This window comes from Siphateles boraxobius, unplaced genomic scaffold, assembly GCF_051911475.1.
Source record: "Siphateles boraxobius isolate OS27281-9 unplaced genomic scaffold, OSU_SipBor_1 6, whole genome shotgun sequence".
NCBI lineage: Eukaryota > Metazoa > Chordata > Actinopteri > Cypriniformes > Leuciscidae > Siphateles > Siphateles boraxobius.
Genome location: NW_027509186.1, coordinates 19,671,242 through 19,697,472, shown reverse-complemented (window position 1 = coordinate 19,697,472; position 26,231 = coordinate 19,671,242). Strand labels below are relative to the sequence as shown.

The following is a 26,231-nucleotide window of genomic DNA, read 5'->3' as shown; positions in this document are numbered from 1 at the left end:
GGCCCCGCCCATGATTGCTGACCGACAGTCCTGCATTACCATAGTTCTCGCTATCCACTATCCACCATTTTCTCCGTGCTCGAGCAGCTGTAGTGACAATGTCTCGTAAGCAATCCCGGTGTTCTGTTGTTGGATGTAAGAGTGAACATAAGAGTCTTCGTTTTCAAGAGTGGATTAGTTTATGATAAGTCTGTGTAGACTGAAAGCTACAGTTGTTTTGCTTGAACCCTCTGTCCACTCAAAGCTAAGGGACAGGAGAGCCTAGGGCCATGGGCATGATCTGTTATGTAGTGTCATGCTGTTAATTTAGTATTGCCGCATGCCGTCCCAGCTCTGTCCTTCTCCACCTCAAAGCTGCTATTGATCTGCCGGCTCTGATGGGAAAGGGGATTTACCTCCTAAACCACGGCGTGCCCATCTCTTACAGATCTGCCTGCCTCAGGGATAGACAGGGAATTATAAGAAATGTACACGCCTTTCACTCCAGCTTCCCATTCACATCCTTGAGCTTTCAGTGGCAAAATCCCACTTTTAAAAGCCTTTGTGCTAAGTACGCTTGCAAGTTTGTGTGCATGTACATGTATGTGTCTGCATACGGATGTGAGATGGGATCTTTTCGGAGATCTATTTATAGTAGGGATGCACCGATACCACTTTTTAAGGGTCGAGTACGAGTACCGATATTTTTTTCCTGGTACTCGCCGATACCGATACCGATGCCTGTTGTACTGGGGGGGTTCTCGTTTTATGTGGCAATTTTCTAAGAACAACACAATGAGACTAATGAACAAATCAGCATCTTTATTTTCAACAACTTAAATAAACTTAAAAAAATAAATAATTCTTATTGTGCTTATCACAAATTTTCAAAGCCCAAATTTCACAGTGTCCAATAACCTCCAAAGGGCAAAACCAAGGACATAATGAATGTAATTTTTACCTGCCTGTCACAAAGTTGTCAAAGTGCTAAAGAAATCACAGACAACAAGACAATCAAATTTGTCATAAGGTGCCAAAGAAATCACAGAACAAATGTTTAACATAACACTGAGTAACAATGTAATCACAGCCGAAAGTGTAAAGTGAAATATTAGAGTGTACTATTAAATCTAGCAACACTATAACTGCAGGAAGAGTGTTCATAAGAATTAAGAAATATAAGCTAAGGATATACGTGAGGTATCGGTCTTTGGTATCGGGGTATTTTTACGAGTACGAGTACAAGTACATGAGCTTGGTATTGGGCCCGATACCGATACTGGTATCGGTATCGGTGCATCCCTAATTTATAGTATAAATGCATTTTGGAGCACTGGGTTTGTCCATGGTAACAAATGTTGATCCTGTGTTCTAAAACCAAGTGAGCTGCATTTCTGTCTACATAGGAAGCTGCTTTCGAAAGGGGAGTAAAATTTAAACGTTCTGTGAATTTTTGCTGCGAAATTCAGACACTTCAACAGGAATTCATGCGATTGGGAATTTCACGATTTTGGATTTCCTCAGACAGATTTCGTTTAAAGGGCACATGACACACACAGATTCTGCCAATCTCATGTAAATTTTCAGTACCTATTGAGTAGTATTGCATCCTCTTTCCGAAAACAGCCGAGCTCCTGGCGGCGTGCCATGGGCGAGAGTCGTGCACAATACATCATCGAGTTATCCCTGGATAACTTTTGATTCACTATACGTTTGTGTTATTTACATTATATGCACTTTTGCCAGCAAAACACAGATATTTGATGTTACTTACCGCCTGCAATTCCGAATCATGACCGGGATATTTTAGCGCTGGAACCGCTCCATCTTTCATCTGTGCTTCTTAAAGGGACAATGTGTAGTTTTTTAGGTATTTTATTATCTAAAATCAATATTTTTATTCATAAATATGTCCTCAATGGTGTACAAATACCTCTGCCAATTATCTGACTTATCCCCGTAAACGAAGAATTTATAATCTTTATATACATGTGACGGGTAGGTCCACGGAGGCTTCCATGTCGTTCCGCCATCTTGAAAAACTAAAATAGCAGAGAGGGTCAAAAAGTACTAGGCTAACGCGTTTCCACAAAGCGTTTTCATTCAGAGCCAGCGTCACGTAACTGAAAGCAGCAGAAACGGAGGAGCAGAGCAGTGAGAGACACTTAGCACTGCCCCGGCAAGTTTAAAAGGCTGCATTGCACTGTTATGTTTAATGGCGGACCATTAATTTGTTTGAAATAACAAACCTGTTCACCCGAAGGAAAACTTGACGAAGTGCTATTAGAAGACATCCTGTCATAGCTTTTTGGTACATAGCAGCTACCGTAGATGCAACGCATTTGAAAAAGCGAGACGCTGGAGAGCACAATTTGTTTGAATGCAAAATACAATTTCACCGCTAGATGGGAGAAATTCCTACACAATGTCCCTTTAAAAATAATATTTTACCCAAATATTGTTTCTAACCAAATATAGCTTTTCTTTCATCATTTACATACCCTCATGCTGTTTTCATTCTGTATTACTTTCTTCTTTCGTTGTATAAAAAAATAGAGATTGAGCAAAAATGTTTACAGTTTTGTCCATACAATGAAATGAAATGGTGACAGAGCTGTCAATCTCCTAAAATATTTATATTTTTAAATCACTGAAAAAGTAAATTCCCCATCCATCCATCTTCTATTCTGAAAATGATCATAGGATTATGTTTCCTTCCTTCCTTGATGATAAATATAAAGTTCATGTAAAGATTCCATGACTGTGACAAATTCCACAGATTGTACTCCGTTAGATCAATGTCTCAGCATGTTAAATCCGAGTCTAATTACACTCACAGGCCTTCAAACGAGACATTTTCAATAGGTCCACACTCATGACTTAAAGCCTCTTATGACACATTTATCAATGAGGTGGTCTTAGCTAATTCTCTATTTTTTTTAAACTCATTATAAATGAATCCTTTGTGAATTATTCAAGAGACCATGCTGTTACATTTTTATGTAGTCCGTAGCTATTGTAGATCAAGAAACATACTCCATCTCGAATCAGGTCTTATCTGTTTAGTAACCATGGTGATTTCAGTTCTCATTTGGAACATTGAACTTGCCAGATCTTAACTTGAGATAGGAAGTTTCTGTAATACGGTCCCAGTAGCATAACTGTACGGACTTTACCTAAAGCTCAGAGAGTTCTGCTCTATAAAAACAGTTTTTTGGTTTTGTTTTGTTTTATTAATCTTGTAGCACATTTATAAACTGACAGGTGCACCATGCTAAGCCCTATCTCTTCCCGGGGCAAAAATTACTCCAAATGTCACTCTTTAGAAAAAAAGGATGATTATCTTCAGGTCTTTTAGATTTATTGAACAGAGATAGTAGATAGAGACCGAAATACACTGAATAGAGAGCAGTAATTCCAAACCTGCAGGAACCTGCATCTTTTGTATTGGCATCAAGGTCCAATGCTAACTGAGGAACATATGTGTTAACCATAGTGCAATGTTTTTATTCCTTCTTTAAATATTGTGCCCATCTAATTTCTTTTTAAAAAAACATTAAAAAGATGTATAAAACTTATTGTGCTTAGAGTTTAGAATGAATACTTTCCATAGATATGTTTGCCTTTGCAACAAAATAATTCTTACCCAGCCTCAATGTCATCACTCTCTATGGGAATCTGTGGTATGCCCTGCAGGAAGCAAATTAACAGGGATGACATGGTGAGTGTTTTCTCTGTTTGTTGTAGACTTGAAAGAAGTGGTGTTTGTCATCCAGAGCCAGAGGAACTCTTTCCATGTGCAGCAGGCAGAGAAACTCAGAAAAGACCTTCTTCAGCAGACACAAGCTCTTCAAGAGGTATTGATATTTATGATTTTTTTAATCACATTTTCACTTCTGTTTTTCATGAACATTTGACCTCATGCCTGGCCTGAGTTCACATAATTTACTCTCATCAGTTCAACCCAAAGATAAATTATTTGCGCAATTATGCTCCAATTTTGTCCATGACTTTCTGGACAATTACACCCATCTGTTATGAAACTTTTGCTAAGCCAGATTTACAATACCAGTCAAAAGTTTGAACACACCTACTTGTTCTTTCTATATCTATACAGTATATACACGTCTTACTGAAAATTCTCATTTTAGGAAAGGAGGAAAGGCAAGGACAGATCACGAAGTGACATTTTCACTAAGTGAAGTAGTGGGATTGACATTTCAAATGTTAAAAGCTTTATTTCAATCAGAGAAACTGTTGAGTTCATTCACAATTTTCCACCCCTGATAGTGTGTTCTATTTCTCAGCATGGCGACCATCCTCTGAGAGTGAAAACGTAATGCAATCTATTTTTTCCTCCCCTCACATCCTCACCTGATAGTTTACCGCTTTTTTAGACAAACTCTTTCTGACTGCTTGTTCTGAAAATCTGGAGTGCCAAAACACAATAACCTCCAAGCTCTGCACCAGTTCACTGAGCTGTCACCCTCTGATCCAATCAAAACCAGATTAAGAGACCGCTCTTATCCTGCACTATATCCCTTCTTCTTCCTTTCTTTCATTCTCAGGCTCTTCTTTTTGCAGAACGTCGCAGCCAACATTTTTAAAGGATGTACAGTACAATGGATGTTCGACGTGGATGTGTTGTATACAAGCGAAACTAGAAAATTTTTTATATCGTGCAAAAGTTATAATTTTGATGATTATGGTTTACAGCTTATGAAAACCCCAAATTCAAAAATCTCAGAAAATTAGAATATTACATGAAATCAATAAAAAAGATGTTTAAATACAGAGATATCAGCCCTCTGAAAAGTATAATCATGTATATGTATATAAGTTTGTGTATATAATACACAAACTTTTGCACGATATTCAAAGTTTCACCTGTATTCTTTCATCTTTCTCATCTCGAATCAGATTAGATCCTTTTAGCCACACTTTGTAAATACAAATGAAGTGGGAAAAATGCAGTGCAAATTACAGAAAGTGCCAAAGTGTGTGATACCACATAAAAAGTTGCACTTCACTCAGTAGAGTGCTGTCAAATAAGAATTCCTGCTTTTGTGACAAAGTTGAGTTTTTTTTAATCACTCGCCCTCAAGCAAACAGCAAATCCATAGATTTTTTTTAGATATGTCAGTTTTGCTCTCAAATGCAATATCCATGCAGATCTTTTTAGAGTCAGTGGTGGTTCGGTTATGTATAAAATTCACTGAAACATGAATTGGTGCGAGGTGCGTGGTGGTATGGAAATACATACATTGACAGGCAGGTAGAACATCATATCATTGCATTCAGACCGAAAAAAAGTGTCCTTAGACTTTCACAAAAGATATATGTACATGTTTTAATATTTAGACCACTTCTATTATTGATTGCTATCAGGATGTGAAGAGAGTTGTAACCAGTATAACAGAACTTGTTTATAAAATACAATTGTCGAACCTACCTTTAAGATCATATTATAAATGAATGAGGAACTAGGCCATGTACATGTTGTCTAGAGTTTGAGTCAATTTTATCCAGATGAACAAAAAAAGTTCTGTTTAATTGTATTTATTTAGCCTTTTTTTATACGTATTACGTTTTCCTTCAGTGTATGGTTTAATTTATTTAATTGAAAAATGTATTTAATTTAAACTTTAAATTCAAAATGAAGTATATAAATATTATAAAGTATTATATTATTAAATGTGATATTTATAAAATATAATCTATTAAATTAAATGTTTTCTTTTTCTTTTTAATAATAAATATTATATTATATATTAATTTGTGTAATTGTATTTTTATGTAAATATAATAAATATTTTATAATAATATTTTATGCTTTATCTTTTGTTCCAAAGAAATTCGTCAATAATAACAGAATTATTATTGTTGGGGGAACTGTCTTTTTAAATAATGGACCCTTTTCGCATTTCTGGGTTTCTCGGAAGCGGAAGTTGTGATAGTTGGGTAAACTTCTATTGCAGGAATTAAGAAAAAACGTGAAATATTTTTGTTTTGTTAAAACGCGTCATCACAGTCTGTGAAAAGGGTCCATACACTAACAGAGAGCTTCTATAGATGAGACTGGATAACAACAGAGATATATGGAACTTCATTGTTCCTCTGAAGGAAGTTACAGCCTTGTACCTTCAGACCTTTTTAGGAAAATAGAGCTTGCCGCATTATGCATTGCCACAAGATGTCAGCACTAGTCTGAGATATGAGAGGGTTGATTTCTGATGATTAATCCTTGTTTCAGTAGAGCAATTTGTTTCTCTTTAGTTGGACTCATGAGGCCTAACATCTATTCGTCACAGAGAAATACTCAAGCAACATGCTCTACATGGATGTGCACATCACTTCTTACCCTCTCTGTCGGTCTGTGAACCCTGACAGCTTGAGTATTGTTCGTGTAAATTAGACTTCAGATTTATCACTCTTGCCCTATGTGACTGTACAGTGCTCACTTGCTCATATTAACACCCCAGTGTGCAGCCAGCAATGAATGTTATGTTATAAAAGCTGTGGGATGTTTGTTCCACCACTGGGGGACTGAAGCAGCAGAACAGTGGGGGCGTTTACAGCAGAGAACACATTCAATAAGACCAGCAGTCTGTAAACACTGAGTTATTCATTTCTAAAGAACTGAGAGGGCAAAGAACAAAAGTCTGCAAACTATATGGCAGCAACTGATATGAACTGGACAGTGGAATATAGTAATAAAGTACAAATACTTCGTACAGTACTTAAGTACAGTTTTTGTATATTTGTACAATATAATTTTTAATTACTTGACATATTAAACGAGAAAATGTATACTTTTACCCCAATACATTTGTCCAGACCCTTTCGCGACATTTGCAGCTGCAAAGTGCAAAAAATAACAGAAAGCAATATTTGCTGATTGGTCATATTATCCAGTTCAGAAATTAATCTTTTGATCAATTCAGTTCCTTTAAATTTGTCAAACTAGTTCATGATGTGTGAGAAATTTGTTTCGCAAATCACAAATATAAATTTTGAGAAGCACACCAAGCAAAGCGTAGCGGCTCTCCACTGGTGATCTAAATTGAAGACACTATTTATCAAAGTACATATGTTTTAGGCTTAAGTAAACATTTTGAAATTGTGATTATGTGTGATATGATTGTGAATGTATGTGCCATAAGATATATGACTGAACTCTCTCGCACGTGGTAGTGATGAAAAAGATGAAAAGCTTAGTAAACATGCCGGACATCTTTGACCGTTGTGCCTCCTTATTTCCAATGTCCTGCATCTTGTGTTTTTAAGACCAAACTCGTAGTCTGAACAAATTTATTCATCTTACTGCAGTTTAAAAAGTCTAAAAAGTTTGCTTTATTTTGTTGTATTGTGGATCACAGTGCATTTGTAGTAGGACACACTCATTTAATTGCCCAGTTCTTGAGTTAAAGTGACAGTTTACCCCAAAATGTATATTTATGGAAAATAAAATATATATATATATTTATATTTCCGTTGTGATTTTTTGGTGTGTAATACAATGAAAGTCACTGGATTTCTGTGTTGTTTTGGACCACTTTTATTATGGAAAGAATGGTTTTTAAAAATATCATCTTTAGTTTTCTGCAGAAGAAATTCATACAGGTTTGGAACGTAATGAGAGTTAATTATGATATTATTATTATTTTTTGTGTCTGGATGATCCCTTCAATAACTCTTGCATAACAAGGCATCTCAGTGCCATTATTTATAAAATGTACCTGTACTTTTAGTACTTGAGTACTTATAATATCAGTTACTTTAATACTTTTAAGCATTTTTTTATGAGTAACTTTTACTTGAGTCAATTTCAAAAACTATACTTTTATTGAGTATGACAATTGGATACTTTATAATACAACACTGGACCTGGACTATTTCCGTCTGCTGATGTCATTTGCAATGCTTTGTAGATAATTACAGCCTTAGTTCAACCTTAAATTGTGTATAATTTTAAGAAGTTTGAAAATGATCGATGTAATATCTAAACAGATTATATTTGTGTGTGTGTGTGTGTGTGTGCGTGCTAATCTACTAACTAATTAACATTTGGTTGATGAATATTAGAACCTCTAAGAAAGAGGAGGGGAACAGAATCCGACGGCAAACAATCCAGTAGTCTAAATCTCTGTGCGCTCAAATAATTGCTACTAATTTTTCAGGAAATATTGATGTAAGTTAGTAATTTGTAATGTAAGTTAGTAATTTGTAATGTAAGTCAGTGCAGACATGGAGTTTAATTTAACAAATATTAAAAAGTAGCATTTTTTTACAAGTCTTTGTGTATTCTCAACATATAATGCTTCATGATTCATAGTAGTAGTGGAAGGAGTTGTGTAATTGCAAATGACTTGGAAAAGACAACTGGGTAGTTCATTACAGACAGTGGGGAAGCTGTAATTAGTTTCATCCATCATCCATTAAATTTGCCCTAATGAATTACACTGATACATAGACAAGCACTCTTTAGCAGAGCATTACAATATAATATGTTTGTCCTAGTCTCTATGGTAATCAGGCTGAATGTTCAGAGAACATTAGATAAATTAACCTGACCTCACATCTGAAATGCATCCTCATAATACATTGTATTAGTTTGACCTGACATGCAGCTTTTTAAAATATTGTTTATATTCTACCAGCTGGCTTGTATATTTTATGACATTAAGTACTTAAATCGTAATTTTTTTTTTTTAAATGGCTTAATGGGTATATTGACCATTCTCTCCTGTAATTAATTTTTTTTGGTGGTCAAAAACATGTTGCCACCAATTGTATTTAGTATTTAGGCGGAAAAGTTAAATGTACATATAAGGAACAGCTGGAGGACCAATATGCAACTTATTAGGTCAATTGGCAACATGATTGGGTATAAAAAGAACCTCTCAGAGTGGCAGTGTCTCTCAGAAGTCAAGATGGGCAGAGGATCACCAATTCCCCCAATGCTGCTGCGAAAAATAGTGGAGCAATACCAGAAAGGAGTTTCTCAGAGAAAAATTGCAAAGAGTTTGAAGTTATCATCATCTACAGTGCATAATATCATCCAAAGATTCAGAAAATCTGGAACAATCTCTGTGCGTAAGGGTCAAGGCCGGAAAACCATGCTGGATGCCCGTGATCTTCGGGTCCTTAGACGGCTCTGCATCACATACAAGAATGCTGGAAATTACAACATGGGCTCAGGAATACTTCCAGAAAACATTGTCGGTGAACACAATCCACCGTGCCATTCGCCGTTGCCGGCTAAAACTCTATAGGTCAAAAAAGAAGCCATATCTAAACAGGATCCAGAAGCGCAGGCATTTTCTGTGGGCCAAGGCTAATTTAAAATGGACTGTGGCAAAGTGGAAAACTGTTCTGTGGTCAGACGAAGCAAAATTTGAAGTTCTTTTTGGAAAACTGGGACGCCATGTCATCCGGACTAAAGAGAGCAAGGACAACCCAAGTTGTTATCAGCGCTCAGTTCAGAAGCCTGCATCTCTGATGCTATGGGGTTGCATGAGTGCGTGTGGCATGGGCAGCTTACACATCTGGAAAGGCACCATCAATGCTGAGAGGTATATCCAAGTTCTAGAACAACATATGCTCCCATCCAGACGTTGTCTCTTTCAGGGAAGACCTTGCATTTTCCAACATGACAATGCCAGACCACATACTGCATCAATTACAATATCATGGCTGAATAGGAGAAGGATCCGGGTACTGAAATGGCCAGCCTGCAGTCCAGATCTTTCACCCATAGAAAACATTTTGCGCATCATAAAGAGGAAGATGTGACAAAGAAGACCTAAGACAGTTGAGCAACTAGAAGTGTGTATTAGACAAGAATGGGACAACATTCCTATTCCTAAACTTGAGCAACTTGTCTCCTCAGCCCCCAGACGTTTGCAGACTGTTATAAAAAGAAGAAGGGATGCCACACAGTGGTAAACATGGCCTTGTCCCAACTTTTTTGAGATGTGTTAATGCCATGATATTTAAAATCAACTTATTTTTTTCTTAAAATGATACATTTTCTCAGTTTAAACATTTGATATGTCATCTATGTTGTATTCTGAATAAAATATATTGAAATTTGAAACTTCCACATCATTGCATTCTGTTTTTATTCACAATTTGTACAGTGTCCCAACTTTTTTGGAATCGGGTTTGTACATTTTCCACTAACAAAATCGCACCCTAAGAATAGCGCATAGGTTTATTATTGAACAGTTAAATCAAAAGGGACATTTTTTTGGTGATAGAAAGAATCCATTTCTTTACCAATGAGTTAAAATTATAAGGACAAACTAAGGTAATGGAACTCGCTATATGCAAGCTTTAGTCTCTTTTTGCTTTTGTCTCTTCCTATGACATATAGGACAGACAGATCATACACTTCTAAGAATCGAGTGCTAATTTCTCACCTTTCTGGTCTCTGGCTGCCACATGATTGAGCCAGGGCAATCATCTGAGGTAACATAAGGTAGCAAGGTCACGCCGACCCCCATTTTCAACATCTTTAGTCACAGCGTGATAACAAACCCTTTTTACTGGTCACATCCTAATGAGCTGTATCAAGACACAATGGGTGTCTCAACGTTCTCAGTCATTCGTGTCTCTCTTTGGAGATAAGAATAATGTTTTGTGAGCAAATTTGTGAATGTATTAAGGGGTGGTACTGAACATGAGCACTCTCTCATCTGATTCATTGTCACTCCTATTAAAATCACAAATGTGAATTGACTTAGGATAAAAATGTTAGTGCTGAAGGGATGTTGAAAACCATTTTTTATTGCATATAGAAAACTTTTGTAGCTCAAGGTTATGATTCTCTACAGACTGATGATATAACTGTCCAATTTCAGCATTTTCAGCAATTGATTCCATATTATTAGGGACAGAAAGTGTGTGACTAAAATCTGATTCAAACGTAGCTCTGTCTTCATTTATGCAATCTTATCTTAAGTGTACTAAAATTCAATAGTTTGCTTGAAATATGAGTGAGGTAAGTATGCATGGCTATTGTGAAGTGAGCGAGCAATTTTAAGTAGCACATCTCTTTTGTTTTGTTTTGTTTTGTTTTTGGTATATTAACTGGTGTGGGAGTTGAGTCATGAAACGATAAAGTAGAATAAAGTATTGGGTATGCTCTAAATTATTATCAATATCAGATTAATCTCAAGACTTAAGATTCATATTAATATTAATAAGCACCTATACAGAGTTAAGCATCTACAGTAGGAACTACCGGTATATTTATGCAGCCAAATCGGAATATACTACAAAAGTTTAGTCTCTTAAGGGCCATTTAAACTTATGAACTTTGAAGTCTATCATCTAATTATCTATCATCATTCTGATTTAATGAGAATAATAATGTCCAACGCTATGCTGGTCAAAAGTTTGGGGCGAGTAATTTCTTTATATATATATATATATATATATATATATATATATATTTTTTTTTTTTTTTTTTTTTTTTTTTTTCAGCAAGCATGCATTAAATGCTTAAAAGTGATAAATAATTAAAAGTGACAGTAAAATAAAAATAAATAATGATAATAATGTTAAATGATATATATTTCAAATACATGTTTTTCTTTTGAACTTTCTTTTGAAAATTCATCAAAGAATCCTGAAAAAGGTTTTCATGGTTTCCACAAAAATATTTAGCAGGACAATATTAGCACAATATTAAGCAGCACAACTCTTCTGTTCTCTCTTTGAAATCCATCCATGATTTTGCTGGCTGTTGTCCTGAAAGTAAACCACAGTCTCTAATCAGATAAACTCACTTGATAGCTGGCAGTTCTCATGGTTTCTTCCCATTTTCTCTTCGTCTGACAGTAGCTGTAATAGAGTTTTTGTCTCTTTCAGAGTCCCCCTGTCATCCTGCTCCTGCACACACTGTCAGACAATGAGGGAGACTGGAGTATTCTCCCACTGCTGCCTTAGTAAGTGCTGTAAATACAGACATTACAGACATTCAGCATGGTGAAATCTCAGTGTTAAAGGTGGAAGTGAGGTTTACTTGGGTTATTGCTTAGGGTTAATTCAGTGATGGTCCTGATTGAATATCAATACAGCTGTGATTTAGCTATATTCATTAATTATTGATGTAATGTATTTTAAATAATTAATTACATTTTAAATAATTTAATTAAATAAGTATTAGCCATAGTAATATTAGTACTAGTAGTTTTGTTAGTATTAAAATAAAATATTAATATTCTTATTTAGTTATAATATAAATATGTTACATTTTACACTCACTTTTGCCAATTACTTTGTATTTTTACTCTGCAAAATAAAATGGTTTCAAAAGCCACAGCAGAAATCAACTCTTGTGCATCTCCTAGCAACACACACTAATTGTTTTGAATGTGTGTAGTCTGAATGTAATACGGACATACTAGATTCACCATGTTGTCATTATCATGTGAGCTACCAGCGTCAGTTGTGTTGCTTCACTGCCATTCATAATCCTCTCCCGTGGCCTCATGGGATAGTAAAGTGTTCATTGTATGCACACTTCAGAATCTCGATGGAAGTAGGTGGTCATCTGGGGACTTTACCCTACTCTTTCACGAGTACTGTGAATTTGGACAAACTTATTTTGTCACATACTGTTTTTCGCCTACTGTATAGTAGGGAAGTATGTGAGCTTAGATGCAGCCTCTTATTTCATTCCTGACTGAATCAGAACAAATGGTTTGAGTGAATGATTCAGTGACTCACTAATAAAACAGACACGTGTTTCCATACTGAATGAATCAGGGTTTTTGAACAAATCTGTTGAACGATCCAGTGACTCATTCATAATACTCTTGTCGCCACCTACCGTTGTAACAATGTTACTTGCAGAAACAATTAAATCTCTACCACTAATGCACAGACTGATTATGAATGTTTGTTTTCTGTTTGTAACAACTGGTTTGTTTCTATAAAACTTTTGATAATGCTGAATGTATTTCCCTTCAGCTTGTCGTCACAGTTTGGGAAAAACTCTTCTTGGATCATGTTTCTGGAGGAGGACACCAGAGTGAAACTCCAAAAACTTCATAAAGTCCTCAAAAAATTTGACCGCAGAAAAGTAAGAACTTTTCATAATGTGCCGAATGTGATTTAAACAGAATTCATATTTAGCATTATACTTGATGTACTCACAGTCCCTATGAGTGGAGATAGGCTGACATAGTGTTTTCTTATGTATATTCCATCCTGCTGTTCAGTGAAGACTTATTCCTATAGATATTCATGCTCATCATCAATTTAAAGGATTAGTTCACTTAAAAATTTAATTTCTGTCATTAATTACTTACCCTCATGTTGTTTCAAATCTGTAAGACCTTCGTTCATCTTCGGAACAAAAATTATATTTTTGATGAAATCAAAAGAGGTTGCGAGAATACTTTTTGTGCGGGAAATAAAATCCATTCAAAATTATTCAAAAATTTCTTCTATTTGGTGTCAGTCTCTGATGCTGTTTAAATATATGACCAATATATATATTGAATTGGCACCACCTACTTCTATTATGAATGAAACCTTAATGCTTTTTAGACAACATTAATTATTCTGAATGCCTTACTCAAGAGTAAAAGCACCTAATGCTGAAAGCTGATTTACATTGATATTGTCATGGAAAAGTGAAAAGATTTATTGTGTATGCACTGAAAGACTCTCCAAGATGCTACTTTATCAATGTTAAAAACCCTCCTAACAGAAATCACATTAAATTGCAAAATATGTCATAGCCCAAAAGTGATATTCATGTAATTTGCTGTTTTTATTCTGAAAAAAATACATAAACACGTATAATAATGATACACTACTAAGCAAAAACTCAACTACTTCAACCGATTTTTTTCATGTATGAGAGTAATGAAGGGAAAGAATTCAATAAGTGAATCTTTTTCACCTGACATATGCCACCTGCAATTTTCCACATTATATGTTATACTCGCACATTTATATTTTAACCATTTCTCTCTTACAGTTTTTTGTTACAATTTTCATATTAATGAAATTTGACACTGAAAGCCGTTTACAGCTGCCATACTAAAAAAGTGACTTGTCACAGGTTTCCACTTCATTCAAATCTGTTCACCTGACCCTTTTCAAAATAGCACCATAATGTAAACTACATTATGATGAGTGGCTTGTGCAGTGCATTCAACAAGACAATATGAGTAAGAATTTTTCTTGGAATAAATTTGTTACATTTGTTTGCTTTTGTCTTTATTATTATTATTATTATTATTATTATTATTATTATTATTATTATTATTATTATTATTATTATTATTATTATTATTTAACCTATGGCAATATGTACAGACCAGAGCGGGATTGACTGAAAACAGAATGGAAGGTTAGTTAAAAACAAGTTTGAGACTGTAATGCGCCACACAGTGTCATATGAACGGGTGGCAGCTGTTAAGGTGTGATTTAGCCTGAGATGACCATCACTGTGTCATTGATTTCTACGTTTTGCCCTCAGGAGTGGTTTCTTGGCAAGGCTCTGCATGATGAAGAGTCCACCATCATCCACCATTATGCCTTTTCTGAGAACCCAGTGGCTTTCGAGTACCCAGACTTCTCTGCAGGATGGGCGCTTAGTATCCCTCTTGTCAACAGGTTTGAATGCTGCCCTCAGCTTAACTGACTAACTGCCACAAAGCAGATCCAGGGATCAAGTCTTCCAGTATGATGTTTTTATAGATTTCGTTTAAGTTAAATTCTAAAAACTATTCCATTTTTATTATTCATGCTATTTTGCTGAAATGTTTTTCAAAGCTGGATTCTTTGCATTGTTAAAGCGATTATGTCTTAGATTATATCAGGCAGTTTGATTTATACTATGGTACTGAAAAATTACCATCTTCATATACTATTACATGGTATTACCATTTTGCCATTAGAACTGTTAAGTTTGAGAAGATATTTTGTGTAATTTGCCTTGTAGTACACCAATTTTACAGTGGTTTCACATTTTAGGTTGACAAGCAAAATTGAAGATGAGCCTTTAAAATCAGACTTCACCATAGATCTAAAACATGAGGTAAGAATGTTTAAGGTGTATATTTTGAGATGACTATGGGCTCACTTTATATTATTATTTTAAAATTTCAGATTACATTAAAGTGTCCATTATGAAAAACAGTGCTCTAAAACAGTTTAAAACCATCACTCCAGAAACGAACACTGCAACAATTAACTTTTAGCAGACTTTATACCTACACTATCGCTCAAAGTCTCTTGCTGACCAAGGCTGCATTTTTTTAATCAAATTTACAGTAATGTGATATATTATTATAATTTAAACTGTTTTCTGTTTTAATATTTTTTTTAAAAGGCATTTTTTCCTGTGATTACAAAGCTTAATTTGCAGCATCATTACTCATTACAGCATCATTACAGTCTTCAGTGTCACATGATCCTTCAGAAATTCTAAAATGCTGATTTGCTGCTCAATAAACAATTCTTATTACTATCAATGTTGAAAATAGTTGTGCTGTGTGATGAATAGAAAGTTCAATAGAACAGGAAATAGAAATATTTTGATCAATTTAATGCATCTTTGCTCAATACATATTCTAATGTCTTTAAAAAATCAGTAATGGAAATATTTGAGCACTAAATGCTGTGATTGACAAGTTAATGCTGTCACAACACAAAAGAAATTATATAGAAATATCTTCTTTTGTGTTCTACAGAAGAAAGAAATTCATTCAGGTTTGGAGCAAATGATAATATTACAGAAGAAAAACTGGAGCTTGTGTGCTAAACTGAAACATGAGTCTAATAATATTCTTTTTAATGAACTTACTCCCGCCGGCTACAGATTATTTGATCTCCTGGTAGAGGTGGGGGTATCATTGTGTTGTATAATCAACAATACAATACAGAGTCCCATGGCTGTTCCTCAGTTTAACTCGTACGAATGTCTTGTTCTGAGTGTCTCTGCGCCCCTCACTACTGCCAGAGCTACAGTCTGCAGGCCTCCAAAGACAACAACTTTTTATCAGATTGAAAAGATTTACAGTCATTGTTGTGCCTCATATTTGAGAGAGCTTTTATCCTGGGGGATTTTACCATCCACATTGACATAAAAGACTACAATAACAAAATACTTTTGTCTTTATTGGAGTGCTTTGATTTGAACCAGCTAGTGGACTGTCCTACACATAACAAAGGCCAGACGTTATGAATTCAATGGTTCATTTGTGTCTCCGTTGTCCACCTCTGATTTAGGACTGCCTGATCATCTGACTATCTTTTTTAATATGGAACTGCCTGACATTACCTCATACATACATTTCCTCTTCTTGCACCATTAACTATAGCTAATGGAGATCTATAGAGCCCTTTGATTTCACTGATTTTATTTATTCTTCCTTAAGTTGTTTTTCTCCATCTGATGCACTGGAGGACAAAGTTTCTATGTTCAATTCTGTTCTCTTTACTGGCCTGAACTCATTTGCTCCTTTAAAATCATGATATGTTTCCTTTGTACGTTCTGCTCCCTGGTATAATGATGACCTGCGTGCAATGAAGGCATTTTGTCGTAAAATGGAGCGTAGGTGAGCGTACTGTATGTCTGGCTTGACTGTTCATAACCAGGCCTGGAAAGACCACTTACTAGAATATAAGGCTGAGATGGTATCGGTCAGGGCTGATTATTTTTCACAGATAATTGTAAATAATCAAAGAAACCCAAGACATTTGTTTCATTCCATTAACAAACTTCCCAAATATAACAGTTTCTCAAATGTGCCTGCTTCAACTCACCTTTGTAATAAGTTTCTTGAATTCTTCAGCACCAAGATTTAGTATATTTGTACATCCATTATTATTACTACTATTCCTTTGTCTGTTTTTCCTTTAAATATTTCAGATTTTTCTGGTACCTCTCTCTCAAATTTCTTCACACTGGACTTTCATTCTCTTAAAATTAGGTTTCACAAATGAAAGCTCTCACTTCCATAGGTGATCCTTTACCCGCTTGTCTGTTTCAATCATGTTTTGCTTTGTCCTGTTGTTTTCTTTTTTTTATTACTTTCATTTTTATTGAAGTTTTCTGACAACAACAACAACAAAAAAGGACAAGAAAAAAGAGAAACATACATTAAACAAAATCAAAGGAGGCCAAGGAGGAGTTACCTAGTACAATTGACCCTTCGCAAAGACCCGCACCCCTTAGTTACTGTCGCTATGTCCGACAAGCTACGCCGCTCTCACGCACACACCATGTTCTCACGCAGTGAAAAATACATCGCGGATCAGAGAGGAGACTGGCAATACGCTGACAGACAGGACAGACCAGGTTACTTTTCGGTTACTTTTGATATTAAACAAAGTCTCACCTTTCAAATTTTGTCATTTTAAAAAATAAATTTAAACAATAAATACCGTTTTGTGGCTCTTTAATGTGTCGTGACAGATCGCTGTAGAGTCTCAGTTAAAGCTGCTCGTGAACCGATCATCTCTTCCTTCTAGTTCATTTATAGCATCAAATAAACATGAATGAACATAAGAAGGAATGTTGTTTTAACCACGGAAAGGCGTCAGTATATTCAGTTTTTGAAGTTCAAATCCTCCCATGTTAATCTACTAACTCTCCTGACTGCTTTGTGGGACAAAATGGCGGATGGCGAAGTATGATTGGTCAGATCACCTGTCAATCAAGCTCCCTGCGAAGGGTCAATTGAAACAAAAAATAAGTCTAGTTGTAAACATCAGAATCACTGATCAATAAACCTTATATTTACAATACTTCTACCATCTTTTACACAAGTTTACCAGAAGCCCAATCCGTAGAATCTCACAAAGTTAACACCCAGTATACAGTATTGTATTGGGCAGAAAAGTTATGCAGTTTCCAGGGTCAGAAAATGGGTCCATTTTTTCCATTTTTCTTTAAATGATGATTCTCTTAACCTTATAGTGTAGGTTAATTTTTCCATTAGAAAAATGCTTTGAATGAAACTTGTACATTGCTGTAGATCTGGGATGTTCGATTTGAGCCAAAGTCTAGTGATAGCCTTTCGGGCCGCGGATAATCAAATTTTGGATAAATACAGGTCCTCCTTCCGCACACTTTCTTTGATGTTTCCGAGAAACATAACTTTACATTCCTTTGGGATATTGTTCCCCAGCACCTTCTGTAAAGTATTGTTAACGATAGTCCAAAATGGTTGAATTTTCAGACATGTCCAGAAGATATGAGCGTGGTTTGCGTCTGTACTACCACAGTCCCTCCAACAGTCTTGAGGTATCCCAAGTTGTTTGCCCTTCAGATAAGTAGTGATAAAAAAAACCATAAAACACTTCCAATTAAATTCTCTCCACTGTTGGGAATTGGTGGAGGTCTGGAGTAGACAACATGTTTGATACCATGTTACCATGTCCTCCTCCATGATGACAACCTTTAGTTCACATTCCCATTTTGCTTTTACATAGAATGTAGTGTTTTTCAAGTTCTCCATCAGACTACGATATAGTTTAGATACAATCTTCTTAGTCTTTTGTTGATAAGCACCAGACATTATTTCAATAAGAGGGTTTACCATGTCAGAAGAAAACCACTTAATTTCTTTGCGGTAGTAATCTCTCAGCTGTAAGTATCTGAATAGATCCTGGTTATTTAGATCAAAACTATCCTTTAGCTCCTGAAAACTCTTCATCTTGTTGTTTTTGATAGCTATGCAGAAAGCTGTCAGGCCCTTACTCATCCAATCTTTAAAAGTACTGTCATAACTAGCTGGCTTAAATCTGTTATCCAGTGTGATCCATCTTAGTATTTTTTGATTATTTTTAAGTTTTAATTGCTTAATCAGAGAGAACCATATCCCAAGGGAAAATGAAACTATAGGATTCAGACCCTTCCTTAGAGTGTCATCTAAGCCTTCCTCTCCCAACAGGGTTTGAACATTGTAATCTGGTACACAAGTCTCAATATCTTTCCATCGTGCAATATAAGAGTTATCACACCAAAGGCACAAAGGTCGTAATTGTGCAGCTTGAAAGTACAGTTTTAAGTTTGGCAAAGCCATTCCTCCTTTCTCTTTTGGCAAATGCAAAGTAGAGAGACGTATTCTGGGGCGATTTTATCCCCATATGAACTTTGACACCATTTTGTCGCATTGTGCAAATTGTTGAAGTGGTATTTCCAGTGGTAGCGACTGGAACAGATACAGGAGCCTTGGCAGAATATTCATTTGTATTACATTTATTCTGTTACTAAAATCTACCGGGTAGGTCGACCACCTCTCCAAATCTTTTTTTGTTATCACTTTTTGGATTATAGTTTGCTTTATATAGCAGCTCAGGTTTTTTTGTTATGATTACACCTAAATATTTCAATGTTTTTGTTTTCCAATTTACATTTAATTTATGTTCAATTTCTTCTCCTGGAGAGTAATTAAAGTGAATAATTTGAGTTTTTGTGATATTTAGTTTATAACCAGAGCAAACATGAAACTGTTCAATTACCTCCAAAAGTTTAGGGAGAGAGGTGTCCAAGTCCTGCAAGTATAGGATAACGTAGTCAGCAAATAGTCCTATTTTGTGCTCCATTTGTCCCATAATGATACCCTTTAACCCCTCCTCTTGTCTAATGGACTGTGCTAATGGTTCAATATACAGAGCAAAGAGGATGGGGCTTAAACAACAACCTAGCCTCGTTCCTCTGCCCAAATAGAAACGATCTATTAGAGACCCATTCACTTTGATTCTGGCGGTAGGCTGATGGTAAATTGCCCTAATAATTTTTATTGAATCTTGATTAAATCCAAATCTTTCCAGCGTCTTGTACAGGAATTCCCACCCCACCCTATCGAATGACTTTTCCGCATCCAGGCTTATAAGGGCTGCACTTGCTTTATCTCTGTTGATTTTTCCGAATATGTGTAGAGTTCTTCTAATATTATCCTGTGTTTGTCTACCTGGAATGAACCCGCTTTGGTCCTCGTCAATCAAATCTGTAACAAATGATTGCAGTCTTTTAGCAATAATTGAAATATACAATTTATAGTCCACGTTCAAAATGGAAATGGGTCTGTAATTAACACAATAATCTCTATCTTTCCCCTCCTTGGGAATCAAAGGCACAATGGCTTCTTGCCAAGATGGTGGTATGCGACCTTCCTTTATCGTCCAGTTAAAAGATCTTAATATAATTGGGTTCAGTTTGTCACGAAATTTTCTGTACCAATCCGCAGGAAACCCATCACCACCCGGAGTTTTATTCGTCTTCATTTTTCCCAGCGTCTTTTTTAATTCTCCTAGTGAAATCTCATTGGTGATCGTTTTGTTCTGTATCTTCCCAATGCTAGGTAAATCTAATGAATACAGGAAATCCCTTATGTACCGCTTGTTCACGGTCTCTTCTTGTGAATAGAGTTTTTGATAGTATTCTCTAAAAACCTTTTCAATCTCCTCAGGCTTAGTTTCAATTTTCTTTGATATTGGGTTTTTAATTCTGTGAATTGCAGTAACCGTTTGTTGTTCCGCAATCTACGAGCAAGTAACTTGGGACCTGCTGACTTGGGACCAAGTTCATAATAACTTTGCTTGACGTATCTTGCCTTTTTCTCTACTTCTTGGTTAAAGAATTTCTTCTATTTGTGTTTTTACTTCAGTTATCTGTTTTTGTGTATTTGATTCCCTTTTACGCTTAAATTTATTTTCTAACTCTTTCAAAGTATTCATCAATTTTTCATACTTCTCCTTTCTAAATCTCTTAAATTGTGCAGTTATAGCTATTAGCTTTCCCCGTAGCACAGCCTTCAATGAATCCCAGAGAATTAAAGGATCAACTTCCCCATTATTTTCCTTAAGAAACGTATCAATTTCTTGCTTAATATCATTCACAATTTTCTCATTGTTGAGAATACCCACATTGAGCCTCCACACAGAGTTTTTGGGTGTGAAGTCTATTTGGATAGTTAAGAAAATTGAATTATGATCTGAGATATCAGCGACTCCAATTTTACAGTCCAACACTCTGTAACACGCTTCCTTTTGCATTAGAAAACAATCAATTCACGTATGTACGGAGTGCGGGACAGATTAATGGGTATAGTCTCTTTGTGTAGGGTGTAATAGCCTCCATATATCTACAAGTCCAGTTTCTTTAAGGGTAGTGTTTAAAAATTTTCCAAATGCTTTTTTATTTCTGCTTTGACTAGTTGTGTCCAGATTATAATTCAGTATTACATTGAGATCCCCACCACAAATACAAATTCCCTCCGATTCCAGAGAGATCACATCAAGTAAGTCTTTAAAAAAAGATCTATCACTATTTGGAGGCGCATATATACAAACTAAAGTCAATTTGCTGTTTTCAGCTTTCCCCTTCACTATAACATAGCGCCCCTCTTTGTCTTTTATTTCTTTATATATGTCAAATTTCAAAGACTTCGAGATGAGGATGGCTACACCTCTTTTGTGACTATGAACACAAGAGCTGTGAAAGATTTCCTTGTATCCAAATTTTTTTAGTTTCTCATGCTCTTGTGGTGACAAATGGGTTTCCTGCAGAAAGATAACGTCCTTATTTTCTTTCTTTATTTTTGTCATTATCCTTGCTCTTTTGATTGCATTCCCGAGACCATTTACATTCAGTGACATTATTTCAAGTTTTTGTATCATCAGATAATAATAAAATAAAATGTAACTCTTCCTCCTCCCAGTGCCTCCAGAACAAAAAACAACAAAAATGAACAAATGAACACACAAAAGTATTTAACCTGAACACATTGACTTCCAAAATGAGGTATTGAAAATACACTCTGGGTTATAATCCCAACGTCAAATGAGGGGGTAAAGCCTCGCATGAAGCGAGGGCCCCCTCCCAGAACTAGTGATAACGCAAAATGAGTTTCAATCATTCCAGCTCAATATTGACATCCTCAAAGTAGGGTAAATATATTCATCAAGCCTACAATAGAAATCAACTTTGTCACCTACAACCGTAGGTCTAATCAGCACATGCTTTATGTGTGGGTTGTTACCCCCAAAATAAACAAGCGAAAAGTACCTGTTGGGCATGCCGAAATTAAGTTAGGACGGGGAACGTTGAAAATCCTGTAGTCGATCGCGTACGCGTTTGATAGCTCCCTTATCTCTGTGGCAAGGGACGCGTTGCCATGGTGATGCGCTCTCCAGCTGATCCAGCAGGACAGCCGTGTCGAGACCTCCGCGATCCTGGGGTTCTTCCACCTCGATTCCCTGATTTCTCATCTCACGTGCAGCCTCCGTCGGGGTGTGGTACAACCGTGGGCCCGTGTCCCAATGGATTCCAAGGTTGGTGAAAGGTGATTGAAATCGGATGCCTTTGGCCTTTAGCGCACTCTTTATATGTTTATAAGCTCGGCACTGTTGCACCACAGCTGCGGTATAGTCATGGTCAAAAGCTACGGGCTTGTCTCGTATGAGCATCTTCTTCACTATAATAGATCGTGGGGGGGCATCCGCGGTGGGTTTGGGGCCAAGGGAGCGATGAGCTCGTTGTATTTGGGGGTCCGTACCCTCGTTGATCAACTTTTCATTTCGAAGTAGGGTTTCAACGAAGATTATTGTGGAGCTGCCCTCTTCCCCTTCGCGGACACTGTAAATTCTCAGATTATTCCTTCTCCCCCTTCATTCCATATCGTTAATCTTGTCCATCATCTTCTTTTGCTCCTTTAGTGATTGTCTGAGCGCGTCATTAGCTGACGATGACCAAGTCTCAAGCCTTCCTATGCCACTATGGGCTTCTTCGAGTTTTTCACTCTGTTCCTGCACCGCTAGCTTTGTCACGGTTAGTTGTTGGTTGATGTCTTGTTTAAGAGTATTCATCTCTTGTTTTATGTCCGCTTTGAATGCATCCAGATCCGATTTCAACTCAGCCCGTAGGCCACTTATCTGTTTGCTAATAGTTAGCATAGTTTGGTGTAGGGTCTGCGTTGTCGTCTCACCGTCGCCATCTTCTTCATCGGTGTTCGCATGTGCTTCGTCTTGTTCGAGATTTTGCTGTTCTTTATCTCCTTGTATTCTCCTAGACCCTTTCCTTCCTCCCCCTGGCATATTTTCAGACAAAATAGTCTATTTCAGAAGCAGTACACTTGAATTTCAGTGGAAAATACAACCCAACTTTGAGGAGCTCAAAGACTAATCCGCCATATTGGTCAGCCTTCCGCCGGAAGTCTGTCCTGTTGTTTTCAGTATTGTAAATGACACCCCTTTGCACTGGTGTTGTGCCAGCAGAATTAAAAATTCCTGCTGTATCCCCTGTACCAAAATAAAACTAACATGGACTTTGATAATCTTCCCTTCCTTGTTAAACTTTTAGAGCGAATTGTTGCTTTTCAACTGCACTCTCATCTTACTGCAAACAATCTTTTTGAGGCCCTTCAATCTGGCTTCCGTAAACTCCAAAACTCTGGAACAGCATTTGTTAGGATCACTAGTGACTTGTTAATTGCTTCAGACTCTGGCTGTCTATCAATTTTGATTCTTCTTGATCTCAGTGCCACTTTTGACACTGTAGATCACTCTCTTTTAATCAACTGTTTAGTGTGTGAGTTTGGTGGTTCTGATAATGCACTAAACTGGTTTAAGTCCTACCTTTCAGATCGAAAGCAGTTTAATAATTTTGTATGATTTAGATATTATTTATGTAATTATTACTCGATCACACTTACAATTTTAGTTTATCAATTATTTTTACGCACAGTTTAAAAGAATAAATATATAACGGTAATCTAAATACGCTTTTGTATCAACAGATTAAGATATAAAATGACTACATGTCAGCTTAAAAGTTCAATTCTCTCAATACCTTTTTATCAACTGTATAAACTAACTGCACAATTTTTACTTGCACTGATATAGCTAGACTTTTTCTTTTAGTTGTCCTTTTTCATAGACAGCTATTTTCTTCTTGCTTTGTAAATTTGTTTAAATTCTTAATATTTTTCAATCTCGTAATATTCTGCAGAAGAGAGAAGTGAATCGCGTTGCTTCTCTCGCGAGAAATGAATTGCAGTTTTCACTCTTCCTCAGCGTGTGATTGGCTGTTCGCTTCTGATGTCACACCTAAACTCCTAAACTCAGCATCAAAGCCTGAGTTGACAGAGAACGTAGATGATCAGCATCATGGTAGCAACAAAGCCTGGATGGATTGGTTTGGTTTTGTCAACTCAAAACTAATCCTGTAACCCGGAGTTTGTTTAACCCCCATCATGGTACAGGCCCCAGGAGTACAGTTCCATTTGATCACTTTATTTACACAGGTTGGAACAGAGCAATTGAGCAGGGAATACATATGAGTTTGAGTGTGGTTTCTAGACAAAACAGAAATACAAACACTTCAATATGGATAACGTATTCAAATTATACAAGCAAAAGATACACAATATACTGTAAAACAAACGAAAATAAACTTACATTTCTCATGAACACACACTACAAACATCAAGCATTTCCAATGTTTCCCAGTCTACAGGTGAAACTCGAAAAATTAGAATATCGTGCAAAAGTTTTTGTATTTCAGTATTTCAAATTAAAATGTGAAACTAATATATTTAGTATATATAACTATATACATATGCATGATAAAAATTTTCAGAGGGCCGACATTTCTGTATTTAAAATCCTTTTTTTATTGATTTCATGTAATATTCTAATTTTCTGAGATTTTGAATTTGGGGTTGTCATATTTATAACTTTTGCACGATATTAAAATTTTTCGAGTTTCACCTGTATTGTTCATCAATGCAGGCATTTATCTATCAGGACCCATTAGCACACAGCTACAGTGATTGGTTAATTAGAGGGCGTGTGCAAATCAATACACAGCTAATTGGAGAGAAACTAGGGCTCGGCAAATGAAATTGAGGGATCTTAAGGCAAACCAGGTAAAGGATTGTAAACAATAACAAAAATAAATAGACATTAATAATAATAATCTTTAATACACTTCCCTCAAAACTTGCTTTTTAGTGTAGCTGTATTGATTGATTTGATTTACTTTCTAACTATCTTCACCAACACCCTGATGAAGGCCAGTGGGCCGATACGCGTTGGTGTTTTTTAATGGTTTAGCCCTCGATTAAATAATAAAGGCTTTTTTTACTTTTGTAACCTACTGAGTGCCTGGACTTGGATTTTTTTCCAATTTTTTATGAACATTTAACCCTTCCAAGAGCACCAGAGGATACAAGGGACACCAGCAGCGCTCCAGCTTCCTTTTGTTTTGATAACATATTTTTATTTTTGTATTGTATATCTGAATGTACTGCACTTTTATGAATGCATTTCTTTTATGTTATTGTATTTCTCTTTTATTTAATCTTATTTTTGTAAAGTGCTTTGAGATGTCTAACTTTTAAAGGTGCTATAGAAAATAGTTTATTTTTTATTATTACTTGCTCTAAACTAAAGCTATAAAAATTGCTTTGTATTTAAAAGCGTTGCATTTAATTCCATTATTACTCTCCTACAGGTGGCGCTATACATCTGGGAGGACGGAAAGGGACCTCGACTGACAGGGGTTCCAGAACTTTGCACGCTGCCCGAGCAAAATCCAAGAGCACAATACTGTGCCACCACTGTCAGCAGTCATTCACCTCTGTGTGTAGGTAACCTCCACATCGAGTGCTTAACACACTTGTCACATGCATCTCATCAGTATGTGAAGAAGGCTGACAGTGGAGAAAGTGCAAACCTTCTGTTACGATTTGAGTTGAGACTGGACACTGCTATAAGTGATTCATTTGATTTGTGTTGGATGTATTTATAAGTTTTGGATAAAACTGTTTGCTAAATGGGTAAATGGAATGGAGTTTCAGTGTCAGAGTTTGGTCCGTCTACCTTCAGATAATTTTTCTAATTTTTCTGATCAAAATGGGAAAAGGAAGAAATCGTCAATTTATTTGACCCTTCTCATGAACATAAATAAACGTCCCTGTTTACTCACGTAACCGTAGTTCCCTGAGAGGAGGGAACGAGACATTACGTATGGGGAAATCCATTTTATTGGAGAATTATGAAGTCTGATTGAATTAACTCTTTTGCTTGCAAATAGCCAATGGCGGTCCCGCTCAATATAGGTGACGGCGGGCTCCAAAAAAACTCAGAATCTTAGCGGAACGAGAGTAAGGAGACTGTAAATCTTTCCCCCCCTCTCGCCGCCGGGGGGGAGGGCTTGAGACCGTTTCGGCAGTAGATGAGGCATCATTTTAGATTGCTTGACGGTCTCGGCC

General features: G+C 36.2%; 1 protein-coding gene across 2 annotated transcripts in view; it reads left to right on the top strand.

Annotated features, from left to right (window-relative positions):
- b3glcta (beta 3-glucosyltransferase a) overlaps positions 1-26,231 on the top strand; it is a 92,334-nt gene that overhangs the window by 48,956 nt on the left and 17,147 nt on the right. For both annotated transcript variants that reach the window (XM_077208141.1, XM_077208142.1), the window contains exons 4-9: positions 3,727-3,836; positions 11,857-11,933; positions 12,961-13,072; positions 14,483-14,619; positions 14,980-15,043; positions 25,472-25,603. In XM_077208141.1, coding sequence (XP_077064256.1) covers positions 3,727-3,836; positions 11,857-11,933; positions 12,961-13,072; positions 14,483-14,619; positions 14,980-15,043; positions 25,472-25,603 — 632 coding nt within the window. The remainder of the gene's footprint in view (positions 1-3,726; positions 3,837-11,856; positions 11,934-12,960; positions 13,073-14,482; positions 14,620-14,979; positions 15,044-25,471; positions 25,604-26,231) is intronic.